Below are 21,455 nucleotides of genomic sequence, written 5' to 3'. Positions count from 1 at the left end.
TTTAGAGACTGGATGCTGGATGGAGAGTGATGCTCAACTTGTCTCTTCAGAATTCCCCATAGGTGTTCGATTGGGTTCAGATCAGGAGCCACTGAATCACTTTCACCCTGTTCTTCTTCAGAAATCCAACAGTGGACTTAGATGTGTGTTTAGGATCATTGTCATGTTGGAATAGTGCATGACGACCATCTTCTCTTTCAGTATAGAGCAGTACATCTGTGAATTCATGATGCCATCAATGAAATGCAGCTCCCAACACCAGCAGCACTCATGCAGCCCCACACTATGCCACCACCATGTTTCACTGTAGGCACTATGCATTTTTCTTTGTATTCCTCACCTTTGCGACACCATACAGATTTGAAGCCATAGGTTCCAAAAACATTTATCTTGGTCTCATCACTCCAGAGTATAGAGTCCCAGTAGTCTTCATCTTTGTCAGCATGGGCCCTGGCAAACTCTAGGCGGGCTTTTTTGTGCCTGGGCTTTAGGAAAGGCTTCTTTCATGGACGGCACCCATGCATGCCATTCCTCTGCAGTGTACGCCGTATTGTGTCACCGGAAATTGTCACCCCAGTTTGGCTTATTACTTCTTTAGATAACTGCAGTGAACTTGCATGCTGATTTTCTTCAACCCTTCTCATCAGAAGACGCTCCTGTAGAGGTGTTAACTTCCGTGGACGGCCTGGAAGTGCTACAGTATTATGACTGATAAGTAAAGCTTTGCTGATCTTCTTGTCGCCTTCACCTTTCTGGTGTAAAGAAATAATTTTCTATCTCAGGTCTTGTGACATTTCTCTTCCATGTGGTGCCATTGCTGACAGCATGAAATGGGAAGGGGTTTTAACACCCTTTTATAGTCAACTGTCTGCTGGACACCTGTGTAATGAATAATTAGACTCACCTGTGGTTGAATTCTTGTTAAATTAGACATTTGTAGTCTAAAATTTAGCTTTGCTCCAGAGACTTGGGGGTGTACTCATTTTTGCATCACCCTAATTTGAGTAAAAGTGAAAAATGTTGTTCTCTAAATTATATTATTAACCTTACTTTCATGGTCTAAGTTAAACAGATGTTATATTAAACTTAGTCTTGTCAACATTTTGGAAATTGTTTTTGTGTTCATTGAGATATTGTTTAAAATGTCAGGGGGTGTACTCATTTATGCTGAGCACTGTGTTTGTGTGTGTGTGTGTGTGTGTGTGTATATATATATATATATATATATATATATATATGTATAGATATGTGTATATATGTATATATGTATTGCTTGCTTTTTTAAACTAATGGAATGATTAGTCAAAATTATTGTCTGGTAATCCTCTGCATGTCACAGATGCTGTCGATTGGAGATGAACTTGTATTGAACCCAAAACATTGATTGAATCTGGAGTGCAGTAGAAAACAGTACCAAACTTTGCTGTTTATTTGTCATATTTTGTGTTGGCAATAAAACTGGCAGTATTTTTACAAGGTTGCTGTGAATCAGAGCTGTGTTCAAGCTGAATCTAATGCTTTAGCAGTGTCCTGTTCAGATCTATGTGTAGATTTCTTGTGTGTGAGCTATGAGGATAATTCAGTTACAGTGTGGATTTGTGTCATACTGTCATTATATCTCTCTCTCACACACACGCAGTGTATTGTAAACACTGACCTTTAATTCTTCTGGCTGGGACACGAGAGGGCGGGGCACAGTGGATATCCTATGTTCTGATTGGCCGATTGTATTTGTGCGCTCAGTGAAGGGGCCGGATTAGTAGGTCACATGACCACTTCAGCTTCTCTCACTACTGAAGCAGATCCTCACAAACACACACACACGAACACTACAGCCGAAAATCCCCCATTTACGAGGGCAAGAGGAGTGTCGCAGTGTGAGAGTTGCTTTTTGCGCTTTATTGAGTGGAATTGCGGACTGTTTGTGGAGTTTTTGGACTGCTTTTGTCGTGTTTAATCCTTTGAGGTAATCTGGGATTCTTCAGGCGGGAATGAGAGAGATGCGCTCGAGCGCTCACTGGACTTTCACTCTGTGAGGGGCAAACAGGTGAGTTTAACGGCATGAAGTGCAGAAAAACCACTCCGTTTTCTTCTCTGGTTTATTTTTTAACCCTACATTGTCGTTTAAATTAAACTTTAATGATTAAGTAAACGACAAGTATCGCTGCCTGTAATCACAATAGCGTTAAAAAGATTCAAAGAAGGACTTGACTATTTTTGTAAATTTAAACACTAAGTTTTTTTTTTTTTGCCGCATCTCATGTAATTTTATAACTTAGTACTTTTTTTTAGCTTACCTTATCGTTATTTTCTGCGCGAGCACGCACACACCCCCTCGCGCGCTGATAGTCCGCTATTCTGAGCGCGAGACCCTTTGCCACTACTGAAATCTGAGTCTGAAAATCTCTCGCGCTCTATTTATAGAGTTGCTAAAGATAAAAAGAAAAATAGTACGGCATGCTGACGATGATGAGGGGGTGTGGGAGGAAAAAGGGAGGGGGGTGCGCATTGTACAGTTGCCTAAAGGAACCTTAGGGTGCTTAAGACTCATCTAAAAATGTATAAATGTCATATGACATTCGCTTATTACAACGTTGCTGTTTTTTAATTCTGATTTAATATGAGTTAGTGTATATTACAAGTTCACATACAGTCCTCCGGTCACTCGGACCCGCTGTGAGTGGTAAGTAGTGATTGTAATGGTTCATTTGATGGTGGCTGCTGTCTGAAATGGGAATCCTGTCATACTGAATCTAAGCTGTGTGAGAGAAAGCAGTTACACAATGAGGCTTTGACTGTAGTACACACTGTGAATCTTGTGACTTGTACTGCTGGTGTCCCTGTAGTGTATTTTATTGTCTTCTGTGGCTATTATATTACTAGTGTCCTTTCTGTTATTAAAGCACTGCTCTCTATGCATTGTGTGTGAGAAATCCTGCTCAGCAGTTCATTATTGCCTGTATTCAGATGTCGAACAGCTGTTATAGTGAGGATTGAGGATCCTCCCCGTTTCTTTCTCCACATTTCCCACACTTTTTTTTTCTCAAACACCCACCCTGACAGTTTGAAACAATCAACAACACGTCCCAGATCAACACACTGCTTTACATAAAAGCAGTCGATAAGCTGAGATTGACAGTCAGGGTTATATAATTTCATGTACAGGACATCAGATAGATTCATTAGCAGTTTGTTTTCAACAGATGGAAATTTTTAAAGGGTTAGTTCACACAAAAATGAAAATTCTGTCATTCATTACTCACCCTCATGTTGTTCCAAACCCGTAAGACCTTTGTTCATCTTCGGAACACAAATGAAGAAATTTTTGATGAAATACGTGAGCTTTCTGGCCACCGATAGACTGAAACACAATTACCACTTTCAAGGTCCAGAAAGATAGCAAAAGACATTGTTAACCCTTAAATGCATGACTGTTTCGCCAATCATTCTTACATATTCAGGTCTTTATCGACCCAGATCTATATCTAACACTGATGGATCTCTGCCTGTCACGATAATGTAAAACTCCTCTGATATTAGAGTAACAATTATAGAAGAATAAAATAAAGCATATTTTGTTACCTTTTGGAGCTTGAAAGGGCTCCGTTTGAGCAGATGTTTTATGTCATCATCACTGTCCTCGTCAGAGATCATTTCCCAGTAAATTCAGCAAATAATGGGCTAGTTTTATGTTTGAGGTCACAAACATGAGCCCATTCGCGACCTCACACGTATTCTCAAAACTATATCATTTTCAACATCTTCAAAATCAATATTTCGATCACTAACAGCTTCACCAGATCCATCCAGTAACAGTTACAGTCATATTTGATTGCGTTCAGTACTTGCTCTGCAGTAAATCGCTGAGCCATTTAATGTTTTTCTTATTTCGTTTTCTGTCTGAATGAATCGTCACTTCATCATTGTGTATCAGACATTGCCACCTTGTGGAATAAAGTTGAATTGTACTTATTCCGTCATCTAAGATTCAATTATTGTTGTGAAGAAAAAGTATACATACACTCATACACACCTCGGGTCGTTAGTGACCCTGTACAATTTTTACAAAAAATGAATACAAAAATAGGCATTCTTTTATAATTTTATGATTTTTTTTCTTGTTATATTCTTTATAATGAATTGATTGAGGAATACCAAGAAGGTTGATGTCTAACTTTAAAAAATGAACGAAGAGGAGGGTAGTGAAAGACGTCCTTAAAGACCCGAGGTATGCATTTAAGGGTTAAAATAGTCAACGTGACTGCACTGGTTCAACCTTAATATTATGAAGCGGCGAGAATACTTTTTGTGCACAAAAACAAATTTATTCAACTATTTATTCTCTTTCATGTCAGTCTTCTACGCTGTTTACGCTCAGCGCTTCCAGGTTCTATGTCAGAACGCCGGCTCAGTATTGGCCAACGCTGTTCACATGAGCAGCACGTCACATGCGTGTGATGTTGACGCAGGAGCCGGCCAATACACAAAAAGTATTTTGGTCGCTTCATAAAATTAAGGTTGAACCACTACAGTCACTTTGACTATTTTAATAAAGTCTTTACTACTTTTCTGGGCCTTGAATGACAGTAATTGTATTGGAGTCTATCGGAGGCCAGAAAACCCACGCATTTCATCAAAATTAAAATATAATTTATTTTAATGAATTCATTTAATTTGTGTTCTGAAGATGAACAAAGATCTTATGGGTTTGGAACGACAATTTTCATTTTTGGGTGAACTAACCGTTTAAATGGTTAGTTTACGCAAAATGTACACCAGGGGTGTTCACACTTTTTTTGCCTGATGATCTACTTTTAAAATGATCAACTAAATGAGATCTACCAAAAAAAAAAAAAAAACAGCTTAATTTCAAATGCTTGTTGCTACTACTGCATGCATCTCTACATGGAATTCGGGAAAATAAAAATAAATGTTCATTGTTGATATTCAATTTTAACAATTTTCAATTTTAATACTAAACTCAAAATACTTACAGCACAACAGATTACATTAGCCAGGATGCATTTCCCGACTTCCTTAATTATCACTGTATTATACACTAACAAGCTCTATGTGCGAAAATGCAGAACATGAAAGAGATCGTGGATGTGTTCATGAAAATCGTCTGCTCAATACGTGCACGCTCACTTCAGAGACGGCTGTTTGTTTCGTGCGTATTTGGAGGAAGCCGACTTCGCGCTCTGTTCTCCGGCTAGTTGTCATGGCAACTGAATAAACAAAAATCTTGCCTGGTAAAAATGTATTAGTCAAATGCAAGTCAGACAGAAACTAAAAGGATAAGGGAAGGGTATTGTTATATTTCTTTTTAAAATTTAACAAAAGCATTTATTAGAATTGTGTGCGATCTACCAGCATTGTTTTTGTGATCGACTGGTAGATCGCGATCGACCTATTGGGCACCCCTGATGTACACTGACAAACCTCAAAAGTAGCATAAACGTGTTAGATCTGTGCAAAAGTTTGGGGTCAGCAAGACATTTTTTAATGTTTTGAAGTCTCTTATGTTCACCAAGGCTGCATTTATTTTATCAAAAATACAGTAATGGTTACATTGTGAAATATTGCAATTTAAAATAACTGTTTTATGTTGTATTATACCTTAATGTAATTTCTGTGTTCAAAGCTGAATTTTCAGCATCATTACTTGTCTTCAGTGTCACATGATCCTTCAGAAATTATTCTAATATGCCAGCTTTGCTGCTCAAGAAACATTTATTATTGTTATAAATGTTGAAAAGAATTGTGCTTCTTAGAAGTGTCTTTACTGTCACATATGATTTAATGCATCCTTGCTGAATAAAAGTGTGCATTTATTAATTAATTTATTTATTTATTTTTAAAATCTTTTTTTTTTTTCTCTTTTACTTTTTTATAGAACTAAGTAACTTTTTTTGTTGTCGTTCTGTGGATGAAAGGTGGTTTTCAAACAACAACATGAGGTTGAATAAACTGAATTTTCATTTTTGGGTCTTGAAGGGACAAATACTGTGGTTTTTTGTCTGGTAACATCCACCCATCTGCTGTTGTTGTCATTGTTTAGAGTTGTTCGTAGTTCTGCCTTTCAGGCTTGGCAGCCTTCGTGTTGTGTTTCTGTGTGGGTGTGTCAGAGTTGTCGTCATCTGTCAGCACACGACAGTTGTAGCCAGTGCTCGCTAGGTTTGAATATTGCATCATAAGTTGAAACGCGTGAGCTCTGTGTGTGTGTGTGTGTGTGTGTGTGTGTGTGCGCGTATGGCTTGTTGTCTAAAGCATAATAAACTTAAGCGGCGTCCCCTTAAGCTCCCCTCTTCCTGTTAGTCAGATGTGCTCAGATGGATTTTAGAGTTTGTAGCCTATTTGTTTGTTTTGTGTGTGTTTATTTGGCTTTTTAACCCAGAACACAACTCTTAATCAGGTTATAAGGGCTATTTGTTCTCTTTTTTTTAAGTGTTGCACGTGTGTGTAGTGCACATACCTAAAAATGTGTGGCATAGTATTGCTTCCTGTTGGCTTGGGCTCTGTTATTGAGCCCACCTTGTGCATAATTGTGTGTGTGTTTCTGGCAGAGTTGTGTGCCTCTAATCTGAACCATCTTTCCAAGTGCCATTTGACCTGAATGAGCAGCTTAGCAACGTACAGCAGAGAAAAGAAGCCCCCCACCCCTCTAGAATGAATTGGAGAAGAGAGTGAGTGTGAAAGCCCAGAGAGGTACAGGTGAAAGCTTTTTACTGAGGCCTGGGAAAATGCCTGACACAGTCTGGCACAACAGCAGAAGTGATTTGAAAAAAGGTCCCAGCTGAATGTCAAAACATTCACTATTGATCCTTTTAATGCATCCTTGCTGAAAAAAGTATGAATTTCTTATTATATTCTTATTATATACAGTAGTCAACATTTGAAGTGGATCAAAAAAGTTAATCAAAGTTGTCCTAAGAACTAAGCTGTCCTAAGAAGAAGATTTTCTGACAACTTTGATGAAAGGTTTTGATCCACTTCAAATGTTGACTACTGTATTTCGAATATATACACTACTGTTCAAAAGTTTGGGACCGGTAAGATTTTTACTGGTTTTAAAAGAAGTTTCGTCTGCTCACCAAGGCTGCATTTATTTAATTAAAAATACAGTAAAACAGTAATATTGTGAAATATTATTACAATTTAAAATAACTGTTTTTCTATTTGAAAATATTTTAAAATGTAATTTATTCCTGTGATCAAAGCTGAATTTCCAGCATCATTACTCCAGTCTTCAGTGTCACATGATCCTTCATAAATCATTCTAATATGATTTGCTGCCCCAGAAACATTTAATGTGTACAATTGTACAAAATATTTTTTTTTTCAGGATTCTTTGAATAGAAGGTTCAAAAGAACAGCATTTATTTGAAATATAAACTTTTGTAACATTATAAATGTCTTTACTGTCACTTTTGATCGATTTAATGCATCCTTGCAGAATAAAAGTAATAATTTCTTTCATTTCTTTTCAAAAAAATAAAAATAATTCTTACTGACCCCAAACTTTTGAATGTTAGTGTATAATGTTACAAAAGCTTTGTATTTCAGATAAATGCTGTTCTTTTGAACTTTCTATTCGTCAAGGAATCCTGGGGGTGGGGGGGGGTGAAAAAGTACACAACTGTTTTCAACATTGATAACAATAAATGTTTCTTGAGCAGCAAATCAGCACATTAGAATAATTTTTGAAGGATCATGTGGCACTGAAAACTGGAGTAATGATGCTGAAAATTCAGCTTTTCCATCACAGGAATAAATTACTTTGTATAATATATTCAAATAGAAAACAGTTATTTGTATTGTATAATTATATTAGTTAATTATATTGCAATAATATTTCACAATAACTGTTTTTACTGTATTTATTAATTAAATTTAATTAAATAAATGCAGCCTTTGTGAGCAGACAAAACGTCTTTTAAAAAACATTAAAAATATTACCGATCCTTTTGAACGGTATTGTGTGTGTATATATATACATATATATATATATATATATATATATATATATATATATATATATATATATATATATATATATATATATATATATATATAATATCCAAAACTTTTGAGAAATTCGTTTTTAGTACTCTACAGCTTGACTCAAACTAGAGAGAGAAATTCAACTGTGTGTGTGTGTGTGTGTGTGAGAGAGAGAGAGAGAGAGAGAGAAAAAATCAGGCCTAACTAAACCTGATAGTGTTATAGGATAGTGCTGCCCTCCTGTTGGTTGACCTGACGCCACCCTTCACTGTTGGCGGGACAGCCACTCTCTTCTTTTTGTCCAGGGTGAACAAAGAACAAGGTCCATTGTGAATAGTGATACTCTCAGCAAGTGAGTTCAGCTAATGTGCAGTTGCCTGTTTTTTGATTGTATTGATCGATGGGCTTGTGTGCATGTTTGTGTGGGATGATGAGTTTAGCCTCGGGACGTTTCTGATTTTGCCTGTCAAATGAAGTGCACAGACTTCCTCTCGCAGGTTTTTTTCATTCAGTGAGTGCACTATGTATTGTATTGCTTATTTGGGATGTGCAAAAATAAGTATTTACACATTTTTATATCTAATCGGTCTGGATAATTATGTTTCCACACATGCTCAAACTGAATCTTTTTCTTTCTCTCCAGGTGAAAACAGCAGGAAAATACATTAGAGATGAGTGGGGAGTCGAAACAGGGGGTGGTGACAACCCCTCCGCCCCCCAGCGTGGGGAAACGGGAGGGCTACTTCGACCGCATCAATGAAAATGACCCCGAATACCTGCGCGCACGCAACATGTCACCTGACCTGCGACAAGACTTCAACATGATGGAGCAGAAGAAAAGAGTCACACAGATACTACAGAGTCCAGTAAGAAAACACAAATGCTCACTGTCAATAAAATTGATTTTGATGTTGAAAATAAATCAAAGGTTATTGAATTGTTTTACAAGAAAATACAATTTCTGATAAATTTGTGTTTAATTCACTGGGTTACCTGCAATTTTTGGAAATATTTGTGAAATCTACCAGCAGTTTCATAGTGAAAATTGTTTTTTAAGTAGAATACTTTTTTCACTGCACTCCGAAACGACACTTGTGTACACAGTTTTGTTAAAACAAAGGTTTTGGTTGGTTTGTACTGTACAGGGATGTTTTTCCACTTTTCCACAGATTTAGTTGGCAAGAATGTGCTGTAATGTAAAACTGTTTACTTATAGATTTTACAGGTTGTCTCGAGCTGTGTGGTTTTGAATAAATGCCATGCCAGCATGAAGTTTACATTCAAAGCTTGGCATGAACTTCTAAAGTTAGTTTTGAACCCAGCTGCTTGCACCTTACTCGGCCTCTCTGTTCTCAATGAAAGATTTATGCTTTGTTCTTGTAGATTTGTCAGGAAGTTAATTGTGCGTCTGGTGTGATGTTTTGAGTTACAGCTAAATCGTACACACAAAGCCGCAGCTGCACCATAAAACCCATCTGGAAGACCACACCCCATTACATGCACACCACCAACATCCACATCTAACATACATACACAATCTTGCCAGCGAAGCACAGCCCAGCACCTCTGACCTACAGTAGAGAGAGATTATAGCGAACACACACAAGATTACAGTTAACACACACTGGAGAGATTACAGTGAACATACTGCACAGATTACACTCCTGCAGACATTTCAGTAAACACATACTGTGTTCAATTCAACGTTCTGGGTTCAATACAAGTTAAGCTGTATAGACGACATCTGTCACATACTGTTGATTAACATAGCGAATAATACAGACTCGTCCCTCACTTCATTAAAAAAAAATCCTAAAAAAATGTATCGCTGTTTCCACAGAAATATTAAGCAGCACAACTGTTTGCAACATTAATAATAATGAATGTTTCTTGAGCACTTCTTACGGACTTCGTTCAAAAACATTTAAAGGGTTAGTTCACCCCAAAATGAAAATTGTCATTAATTACTCACCATCATGTCATTCCACACCCATAAGACTTCTGTTCATCTTCAGAACACAAATGAAGATCTTTTTGATGACACAATGCTCTAAGATTTCCTTCCATAGACTGCCTTTGCAAACTACCACTTTGATGCTTCAAGAACTTCAAAAAGAGATCGTAAAACTAATCCATATGAAGAGCGGTTTAGTCCAAATTTTCTGAAGAGAATTGATCACTTGTTATGATGAAAACAATTTAGGCTTTTACTCGCATGTAAACATTGATCAGCGAACATAAGCAGAAGATCAACCTAACTTTAATACCTCACAAGAGCAAACCTCTTCCGGTAGCTCAATCGTGCTGCATAACATACGAGAATGAGCCTCATTTACGCCATTGGCGACCATACAAATTCACACGTTTATGACTGTAAAATTTGTATGTTATTTGCGTGTTCTGTGACCAGTAGCCTATCACATCATTTGTTGTGTTGACACAATTAAATGAGATGCTGCATGTGAATGTTTTACTGAGTTAGAGCGCCAAAATATGAACTGGTAGGGAAAAATATCACACACCAAACAGACGGCAATGAAAGCCGACTATGTTGTCGCCTCGCGTCTGTGCAAAACACTGCATTTTAACACACAGTTCTGCTCCTGCGTAAAAGAGACAACTGCCAATTTCTTCATATAAATTTGCAGACTGCAGATACACACACAGTGCAGCGCGTGCTTACTGTTTTGAATATCAATCATGCTGATCACTTTCATTATTTTACTCCGCTCATGCTCATCAGATAAATTTAAGGGCATAAAAGTCTTCAGTACCTTAAATAGTATAACAAGAGTATTAATGATCATTTTAAGGTTCCAGTACTTGTGATTTCTACAGATAATGTTCAACTAAAATATATTGTTCGACCAACAATATCTTATCAATTAATTATGACGTTCACACCCGGCGTTCTTGGTTTTCTTCCTATTTATTAAATCCAGGCAATTGGTTGATAAAACATTGATTAAAATTAAGATACAGTTTATACAAAACTAAATTCACTTTAAAGAAAGGATTACTACAAAACAAAACTTAATGAAGTGGTCAAAATCACATCTGACCCACTGAATGTCTCCCGACATATTGCTCATCTTATTAGCCTATCATGCTGTTCACTTTTAATAATCAACCTAAATGAAATTTAAAAACTAATATTAGGCTATAGTCTAATATTTAAACATAAATATGAAACTAAATAGGCTACGTTTTCTTTGACCCTCTGACCAACGATCGCGCCGATGTGTTCTGATGGATTTTTCCTCATGACAGCTGAAACAACTTAAAATAGGCCTACTCTGTCATTTTTGGCGAAACAGATTAGTGCAAAACATCATCACAAACTACAAATGGTCTATTTTATTTGTGTATGCTCACAATAAAAACAAAACCTTCTGCTTTTGTAAAATAAAAAAATAAAAACTCTGCGAATAATTATCACACAAACATGAAACATAGTCTACATCTAAAGAAAGTATAACATGTCTACTTTTAAATAAAACAATTCACATTTAAAGGTCCCGTTTTTCGTGTTTTTTTGAAGCTTTGATTGTGTTTATAGTGTGCAATATAACATGTGTTCATGTTTCGCGTGTAAAAAAACAGTATTTTTCACATAATTTACTTATCTGTATACCGCTGTTTCCACTGTCATAAAAACGGGCTGATGACTTCCTTGTTCTATGAAGTCCCTCCTTCAGAAATACGTAACGAGTTCTGATTGTGCCTGCGGTTCCTGTGTTGTGATTCGACAGCAGTTTAGCGCATCTTACCCGGAAAGGTCACGCCTCTTACCATAACGTGGAGATGCATGCGCTCAGTGTTATTGTAAACATGTCTTTAATTTTACCCTATCAATTTGAGCCGGAATCAGACCCGGTGATTGGACTGCGGGATGAAAATAACAGCGTTTCGACGACATGGCGACAAACACACTCTACAAACGCAACTCTTGTGTATTCCTGTGGGCGGAGGTTAGTCAAAAAACTGTTTTAGTGACGTCATTAAAGAAGGAAGTAGAGGGATGTAGTCCAAACTGGCCGTTCGATGTAGGCGACTTCTGTTAAATAAAATATCTCGCTTGGCATTGAACTTTGAGCTTTAAAATTTTACAGATTTTATTTATACTCTAACAACAACATTATACACTAACTAAAGTTTGAAACATGGGATCACGAAGAACGGGACCTTTTAAAACAAATATTCTCCTGCAATGTAATCTGTAAACTAAAGAGATGCACAATTTCTCCTGACTCATGTTGCAAATGCTGCGAGGGTGTTTCTAATACAATGACATAATGACATATAACAAATAAAACAAGACTATTCATTCTGTGGAATATTTTAATAGTTTCCTCAAAGTAGGCTAGGCTACTTATTGAATAGGCATAATTTGCGGGTGGAACATGTCTCGATCTCGCGGCACGCATGGACGTATCTAAAAGAAATAAACATCTCAATTCGATTAGAAATTTGTTGGTCAGTGTTAAATAAGAGGCGATCTCTCGCTGGAATGAGTTGTTTTTTATGCCACTGTTATCAGTTCTCTTGTTGCTCGTGCACAATGCACAGTCTTCACACAGACGATCATGCAATTCTTTCTGCTAAAAGCACAAAACAAAATGCACACAAATATGTCTTTGATCTTGATAGTTTTTAGTTTTAATGAGAAAAAAAAAAACTACAAGGACAGAATTATACAAAGTTTCAACAAGTTGCGTTTGGACGAGTGCGTTTATATCCGGACTGTTACCTCTTACCTGAAAAACAATGTCTAAAGAAATCAGAATTGAAGTTTAGCACAACTCACCAGAACTAAGCAATGTTGGGGTATGTTGAATTCAGCTTGTTCTTTCTGTTGCTTTCTCAGGTTGTAATTCTTTGAATAATTTATTGTACAAAAAATGGGTTACAAACGATGACAAAAACTGTTCCATAACTCAAAAGATATCGAAAAAACAACAAAGTTATAGAAATAAGTATTATTTCATGTTATTATTGTTAATATGTTATTGTTAACATGTTAATAATATATATATATTAAGTGAAAATAGTGACATTCGTTTCGCAGAAAAATCAGAGATAAGATGAAAATGCTGAAACTGTAAAGGGGAGATATATAAACACAACCGGATGAATAAAAGTAAGTGATTTAAAAAATTGAAGTTCCTTGTTGTTTGGCTCTTAAAAAGATTATTTGGCGCCTGTTTTTTCCCCCTATAGGAGCAAATGGCTCCTTAATGAATTTTTTTGTCTGGAGCCCTGTTTGGGGTTTCTTGAAACATAGTAACTGCATAGTTTCCAGATATTATTGTGAATTTGCTTTTGTAAAGAAAACATAAAATGGTATGTCACTTTCAGTATGTGAAAGTGAAATGCATTCTTTCTGTCATTATAATCTCTGTTATTGTGATAAAGACAGAGGTGGTGTGATAGCACGGTTAATTACGGCATCACCCACTGGGCTTTATTAGCAGCAGCTGTCTGAGCACGTGTTTCTGAGACACACTATATACTATTCTCACTCATCCTTCACTCTGTATGGAGAGGAGCCAGGCAGGGTAGGCAGCAGGTGTATCGACACACAGGGCTGTGTGTTTACTTCTGCACTATCGGAGCTGATTCAACAAGCCTCTCTTTCATCTTTCTCTCCCTGTAGCATCAGGGTTTCCACGTGTGTGTGTGTGGAAGAGAGCTGCTTAAATTACACGTCTGTCTGTAGACTGTGTTTAAGGTCAGACTATTATAGGCAGGGCGGAGCTTGCTATGCTTAGACCTCATCTGTGCTGTCAAGAACAAAACAAATGAAGACATCTCAAGTTCTGGAAACTGAGGAAAAATAGCAGTTTGCTCTGAGGGGCCGCAGGCATTGCTTGTCTGATATTTGCTTAGGAGGTTAAACAACATGTTAATGATATTAAACTGTAATGGCAAAATTGAATTTGTCTTGAATTTCCTCCCTTGAGTTATTTTTAGTTCCCCACTCCCCTCTGTTTCCCTCTTCAGCATTAAACCATGCCATTCCCAGAGTTGTAGCTGTTTTCCAAGAGCGCTGTGGTTTGGGTTGGTCAGGACCCTCACATTTGAGAGGAATTCATGCTGAGAGGCAGGCGGGATCGTTCATGCCTTGTCCCGGGCGTCCAGTTCTCATTCAAGCACAATTTAATACTCGCACAGGGAATTAGAGCACAGGATATCTCCATCTCACCTTTGTAATTCAGCTACATTTAGCCGGTTTTGGCTTGCGCCGTTGCGTTTGAAGAGCGGCCCATGTGCTCATAGAGTGAGGTGAATGGGTTACTAAAACAAATTCACCTTGTCGGATCAGACAGCACTTCAGTACTGACTGTTCAGTACTGAGCTTAGATAACATCTTCCACCATGACTGATTCAGTTTTATGGTTTGATATTAATGTTGCTATGGAGTTAGATCATCACTGCTTTGATCTAATGACAAGTGTGGGCATAATAACCCATGTTTTTGTGAGGGCGTAACCCTGTGCAAGCATGTTGGCTGCTTGGTTTGTTTTGGAGGCATGTTTGATGATTCTCACGGTTAATCTTTCATCATGCTGTTCACCTCTGAAGCAACTCGCTGAACGAAACCTGCACACCACAAAACTGATCTCAGAGTGCTTCTGTGTTCGTTCACACCTATTTAGTGTAGTTTACTTTGACAAGCCTCACTATTACTATTGCTCATAAAGTGCGTTCACATTAGCAAAATTTTAGCAAAATTTTCCAAGCCAAAAACATCCATTGTCTTTTGTCAATAGTGAAGTGATTTATGAAGCAGAGCTCACACAGAAGTCACTTTCAAACCAAGCAGTACTTTCTTTTGTTAAAGTATTAGTCCACTTTCAAATAAAATTATCCTGGTAATTTACTCACCCCCATGTCATCCAAGATGTTCATGTCTTTCTTTCGTCAGTCGAAAAGAAATTAAGGTCTTGTACGTGCTTCCGCTTTCCGTATTCTTCAAAAAGCTTACGCTGTATGTCCTACGCCTTCCCTATTCAACTTACGGAAAAAAGAGTAACTGCCACGTTCGTTCCGTAAGTTGAATAGGGAAGGCGTAGGACATACAGCGTAAGCTTTTTACGGAATACGGAAAGCGGAAGCACATACAAAGGCGATCATTTGTGTTTATAAAGCATATACAGTGGTCTTTTTTTTTCGAAAATGACCAATCATTTCCCTAGATAAGACCCTTATTCCTCGTCTGGTATCGTTTAAAGCCCTTTGAAGCTGCACTGAAACTAATTTTGACCTTCAACCGTTTGGAGACCATTGAAGTCCACTATAAGGAGAATAATCCTGGAATGTTTTCATCAAAAACCTTAATTTCTTTTCGACTGACGAAAGAAAGACATGAACATCTTGGATGACATGGGGGTGAGTAAATTATCAGGAAAACTTTATTTGAAAGTGGACTAATCCTTTAAGTATGGCGAATTTGCATGACCCACTTGAGCGTGTTATGAAATCTGTGTGGGGAAATTTTTCGCCTTCATGTGATTTTTCCCAATCTCATGGATTACTATTGAAATGACTGGATTTTGCCCACAAAAATTCTTTAATGTGACCACACCTTTACAGTTAAAACTTTAACAACCCCCTAACTGTAGTTATGAGCTATTATGTGAGCATTAAGGGCATGAATTTATGTGGCGGCTTACTTTCCCTTTATCTTCTCAGTGTATGTTTGATGAATTAGGCTCCCATTCAAAACCAAACAAACTTAAAGGCTAATTTAATTTGATTACTGTGTAGTTTGTGTCACCCTGGATTAGCTAATCAAGCCCCAGTAAACTGCACTGATGGACAAACCATATACATAAACTAGGAGAGAGTTTGGCAGGAACGGTCCGCACATGGACCGCACTTATTTTACACAGAATCACAAAGCAGAACAGTTCTGCTCATGGATATATAGTTAACTTGTATTAAGTGCCTCAAACAAGTTTCTGAGTGTCTCTCAAAGATTTGATGTCAATAACCATTGGCAAATTGAGTGATTGATTGATGCTTATTGCAGTCCGGTACTATATAAACACAACTTTAACCCATAAACCCAGTTGGTCAGATTAAAACTGCAGCTTTTTTGCTTGCCATTTTGTGTGCAAAATACATCAGGCTATCAGTGAACAGAGCATGCATACTAAGACTTGTTTACCTTTCTTATTCTGGTTTATGCATATATGTTTTTGCATAGTGTTTGCATGTATTCTCCATCTTTAGAACATATCAGTGTGACAGTCTCGCATACTGTGCCGAAGGAAGTTCACATTCATTAGCTCACATCCAGACACATACTCACACCTGGTAATAAGACAAGTCTTTATGCCATTGTACAGTAAGAAAGAACAGTCATCATAACTGAGGCATTGTGTCAGTGAATCTCCTCTGTTATTACCCGCATGTAAGCACTCCGTCAGCGTCTGTTTATCCTGTGATTCATTCTTTAGCCTGAACTCTTTGATCATTCAGCCTGAGACTCCGAGCAGGTGTGCAGAATGACAGCACATCATACAGAAGAGCTTTATCACTGGTTTTAAAATGGAGTTATGTGTGATTTCCTTCCTTAAACATGGAAAATACATTTTCAAGGCTACAAGGTTCCCGTGGACTTGAAAGGATTTTGGATGTTACCAAAGACAGTGTGCTTTATTGTGCTTTTATCCTTCACTGTCTCATTTTTGTCTGTAGAGAACATCAGATATCCTTCTGTTTGGTCACCTCTAGCTCTTCAGAGTGAGTGGAGTAGGCCTCTAGGTTAATATACTTAACTAGTTGCAGAGATACAAGTGGGAAAAAACTGTACATGATGGTTTAAACGTGCAGGAGTGTGAGAGGATTACAGCTGTGTGTTCATCTCTCATTACTGTGTGTGAGACATCTCTAATCTCATGCTTTCTTTCTCTTTCAGGCTTTTAGGGATGAGCTAGAGGGAATGATCCAGGAACAGATGAACAAGGGGAATAACCCAACAGGACTGCTCGCTCTGCGGCAGATCGCAGACTTCTTCATGGCCAGCTCCGTAGCGGGCTTCTCCACATCCCCCCTCAGTGAGTATCAGCATGGTGTGGCTCATCTCCACAGCAAAAGATTGCAACATTCCTTCAATCCTCCAATATCACAGACTGCCCCACTCATCCACCTGTTCAGAGATACACAGTTAAATTCCAATTTATTTATAAAGCACATTTAAAAGCAACCTTGGTTGACCAAAGAGCTGTACATAAAAAATACACAAATGCAGTTACAAAAGGCTAAAAGCACCAGAGAGAAGATGAGTTTTTAACATACAGGTCGTTAAATAATAGCTGCTCCCAACAAACATTGAGGGAGGAAATACAACCAGCCAACTCAAGAAAGCCTTTGCATTCTTTTATCTTACTTCTTCCTTCCTTATCACCCCATCCAGCCCTGCACACATGTGTCTGTTTTCTCTCTGTGCTCTGCAATGCGGAACTAATCAGTGGAACTTCAGTGGACCCCTTTCGATACTTACTGTACATTGAGTCAGAGCCTAAAACTCATAGGTGTCTGTATGTCTAGAGTATTTTCTAGAATATATCATGGAAAACTGGATCTGATATTTAGAAATAAGAGTTTAATATACTATGTAGACCGTTCAAAATGCAAAGCTCCCTTCCCATTTTGCCTTTCCCATTTATGTAAACTAAGTTGCAAAAACATGTCATTTAAAATGTCACGGTTGTGGTTTCTGAATCATTAACATAATAAAATATGACTGCCCGCATTTGAAATCTATTCAGTTGAGATTTTGAAAGCAATTCTCAGTCTTACACTGTAAACTCAGCTCCAGATTTATCCTGCTGGAGTTCTATAATGAGTTCTGGAATATTCAGTCAACTGGAGGTTTGAAATGAGTTCTAGAATGTTTAGTCAAGTGGAGTTCTGAAAATAGTTCTGGAACATTTAGCCATCTGGAGTTCAAAGATGATTTCTGAAATGTGTTATCAACTGGAGCTCTAGAATGAGATCTGGGCTGTGTTTCCCAAAAGCATTGTGAGCCAAAGTTGAGTGTGGAGACCACTGCCACCAGTGTTCTCTATGATCAAATTAGCTCTCTATGGTTTTGGGAAACGTAGCATGGGAATGTTTAGCCATCTGGAGTTCAAAGATGAATTCTGGAATGTTAGCTAGTGGAGGACTAAAAAGTGTTCCAAGGTTAATTTCTAGAATGTTTTGTGAAAACAGGAGTTTAAGGATGAATTCTGGAAAGTTCAGCCAAGTGGAGCTCACGAAACAGTTCTGGAATCCATAGTCAAATGAAGTTCAAGGATGAGTTCCCCAAACTTGTAATAACTGAAGGTCTGAAATGAGTTCCGGATCATTTAGCCACCTGGAGCTCAAGGATGAGTTCAGGAACATTTAGCCATTTAGTGGAGTTCTGTAAGATACACTGTGCTTTAACTGTAGTTCTAAAAAAAATATGTGATTATTGTAGATGTGAAGAGCTAATCAAGTTTTATTTCTTTTTAAAAGTATTATTGGATTTCCTTGTTCTTCTTTGACAATAATTCCTAAAGGTTCTAAATAAGCTATGTTAAATTGATTTCAGAAGTGTTTTTAGCTATATAAATTCAGTTGAACTAAAACATCTTTATTAGATTTCAGGCATATCAGTGTTTCATGGACACATCTGAGGTGTTATCAGTTAATCAGGACACACCACTGGCTTTATTTAGAGTCTGAGTTTGATAAGTATCAGGGTATCGATTTACACACCAATTTGTTGTCCATATTCCCATGTGAGCAGTTCTGAAATGTCAATTTTAAGTTATGTTCTCAGGTATTTTTTATAAATCTTAAATTGAAGTCCATCTTCTTAAATGATTAAAATCTATTAACACAAACAAATGAGAAAGAAGTGCTGTGTTTTTAAACCGTTCTTGAATTGTTCCCAATTGTTGTTTTCTCAGGTTTGGGCATGGTGACCCCAATAAACGACATGTTCAGCATTGAGTCCAGTACTATGGTGAAGGGAGAGAAACAGACCCGCTGCAAACTGGCCAGCCTCTACAGAATAGTGGACCTGTTCAGCTGGGCCCACTTCACAAGCTGTTATATTACAGTAAGGCATAGCTTTCTATCATTAATATTGGTACCAAAGATTAAATATTATAGTTGATTTTGTGTCAGTATTTTAGAACAAGGAAATGAAAGTGAATGATGTACATAGTGTTATCCAGTGTTTTGCAATCCATTCCTGCAGGCAATAAACATGGTTCAATTCATTGACCCAAGTAGGTCTGTAATACTTGGAGAAAGATATCTGCTTTTCTATTCGTTTCATCCCCAATAATGTCATATTATACTATTATATTATTATTGAATTATACATGGCTACATTTGAATGGCCGTCAATAGAGAAAGATGCTGTTTGTCATCATATTGTTTAGGGCTGGGACAATACTATCGACATACTATCGGCAATTTGTGAATCATTTCAAATATTTTCAAAATCCATCGCAAATCGATTCTGAGCTTAGTTTTTAACAGCAGATGGCACTCTAGGCTATTTTTTTACCGCATACTCAAATGCTCACGAAGAAGACCGCTCGTGCGTTCAGCTGAGTCTGAGAAGGTATTTACACCTCAAAATGCTTTTGTGATGCGAGATTAATGTAAACAGCCCACTGCAAACACCCTTGTAATTCGCTTCAACCTTTTCGAACTTTATGAATGATTATTTTATAGAAGGTAAGGAATTGGAAGGAAGCAGAGTATGTCTGTTTCTAAAGCACGCAGTGCCTTCTGCTGTTGAAAACTAAGCTCAAAATCGATTTGAGAGAGAATCGCGATACATACGCAGGGATCCAGACTGTGCATTTTGCGACCATTTTACGTGCTGGTGCAATCAAATTTGTTAGCAATCACGCTGACGCGACCACCATAACATTGCTCAGCAATAAATGGCAAACGTATAGGGGAACGAAACTGTGCTACTCATTTGTGCTTCACGGACCGTTTATCAGTTCGGACCAATGTCAGTACAGTGCAAGCTACTCACGACCCGATCTTGATAACGGAACATTGTTACTACACAGCACTGGGAGATCCAGTAAAGAAAGCATTTGAGTTCTCCACAGAATGAATAACATTGCTGCGAGATCTAGTGAGAAGCATTCAAATTTGGGTTCTCCATTATTAACCGCAGAGATAAGATCAAATAGAGCTGACGTGGAAACCAGGAGAAACATTGTGCCATGAATAAACAAGTTATAGAAGGCTTTCAGTCTACAAATGAACAACATTCGTCATGGATTTAATCTAGTAACACTAACTGTAACCGTGGAATTGTGGCAGAAATAGTCAAATGCCTTCAAGTACTTCACACATCTTTTTCCAGCAATTCAAAACTGTAATATTATCATATTTAAATGTTTTTAATGTGATGACCAAAACATTATTTGTTCATCCTTCATAGATTACCCCATTAATGAAACTAAAATTTTTAACATGTAGGAAAACTCACACTTATTTAAAAATAAAAAAGACATTAAATTGCCATTGTACCCAGTAGGTGGCTGTCATTTCCACTCCCTAATATATATTTTCAATCGTTTTGCTTTTGAATTAGTATTTAAACATTATGAATGATAATGCTGCCCTCAAATGTTAATCTGGAGCCTTGCAAACTTAAAATAAAGACGGCGCATTGTAATTTCTATAAGTTATGTCTATTTATTACAAAGGCATTTGTCAGTAATACAGTCAAAATGGGGGAAAATAGATTTAAGGTGTCCCCCTAAATTTTCTGCTTGTGCTCCTAAAATTTTCAGTAAGGGGCTACAGTGCTCCTAGTAAAAAAAGTTAGTCTGGAGTTATTAAATATTAGAATCGAATCAGAATCACTTCTCGATTCGCAATGCATCGATGTATTGTCCCAGCCCTAAAAATGGTGTAGGTACGGCATTTCTGCTCATGCTGATGTGCTAAAAAGAGAAATATCCAAATTTTGGAATATCTGGATGCCTGTTGGAACGGATTAAGAAACCTTGAGCTGAGTTGATCAGGAGAAGAAAAACACAGCTGCTTATTTGTGTTTTTTAAAACTTGTAGGTTCGTGTCAGTAAGGAGCAGGATCACATCCTCATCATCCCCAGAGGGCTGTCCTTCGCTGAGGCCTCTGCGTCCAATCTGGTAAACAAACTGTCTGTCTTGCATTATTACAGCAGAGCCTGATAGCGGTTCTGGGAACGGCTTGAGCATCACGCCCACAGGGCTGCCGGGGTCACTTTGAGGCTTTTGTCGTTCTTTCCTTCGGAATTAATTTATCAGTCACATATTATGTTGATTAAATGAGAAATTATTTCTTAATGCTTCATTTTGATCAAATAGCTTATAAAATAGGTTATATTTTGTGCTACTTTGGCATTTCTGTTTTCTTAGTGGTATAACATCCTGTTTAAATTGAGACA

General features: G+C 37.5%; 1 protein-coding gene and 1 long non-coding RNA gene across 9 annotated transcripts in view; one reads left to right on the top strand and one right to left on the bottom strand.

The window, feature by feature from the left end:
• Nucleotides 1-1,749, bottom strand: part of LOC125253480 — a 67,068-nt gene extending 65,319 nt beyond the window's left edge. The window contains exon 1 of the long non-coding RNA XR_007181453.1: nt 1,658-1,749. This is a non-coding gene — a long non-coding RNA (uncharacterized LOC125253480). The remainder of the gene's footprint in view (nt 1-1,657) is intronic.
• The window catches only part of add3a (adducin 3 (gamma) a), a 116,804-nt gene that overhangs the window by 75,260 nt on the left and 20,089 nt on the right, over nt 1-21,455 (top strand). For 3 of the 8 annotated variants that reach the window (XM_048167407.1, XM_048167421.1, XM_048167415.1), the window contains 4 exons: nt 8,648-8,870; nt 16,931-17,069; nt 18,954-19,105; nt 21,097-21,177. In XM_048167407.1, coding sequence (XP_048023364.1) covers nt 8,676-8,870; nt 16,931-17,069; nt 18,954-19,105; nt 21,097-21,177 — 567 coding nt within the window. In that variant the 5' untranslated portion in view covers nt 8,648-8,675. Of the gene's footprint in view, nt 1-1,799; nt 2,048-8,213; nt 8,357-8,647; nt 8,871-16,930; nt 17,070-18,953; nt 19,106-21,096; nt 21,178-21,455 lie in introns of those variants that run through there. The other 5 variants (XM_048167450.1, XM_048167432.1, XM_048167398.1 and 2 more) reach the window with 4 other exon arrangements.

The sequence above is a fragment of the Megalobrama amblycephala genome, linkage group LG2 (genome assembly GCF_018812025.1).
Source record: "Megalobrama amblycephala isolate DHTTF-2021 linkage group LG2, ASM1881202v1, whole genome shotgun sequence".
Lineage (NCBI taxonomy): Eukaryota > Metazoa > Chordata > Actinopteri > Cypriniformes > Xenocyprididae > Megalobrama > Megalobrama amblycephala.
Note: the sequence above shows the minus strand (reverse complement) of the source record. Positions and strands in the feature narration are given on the sequence as shown.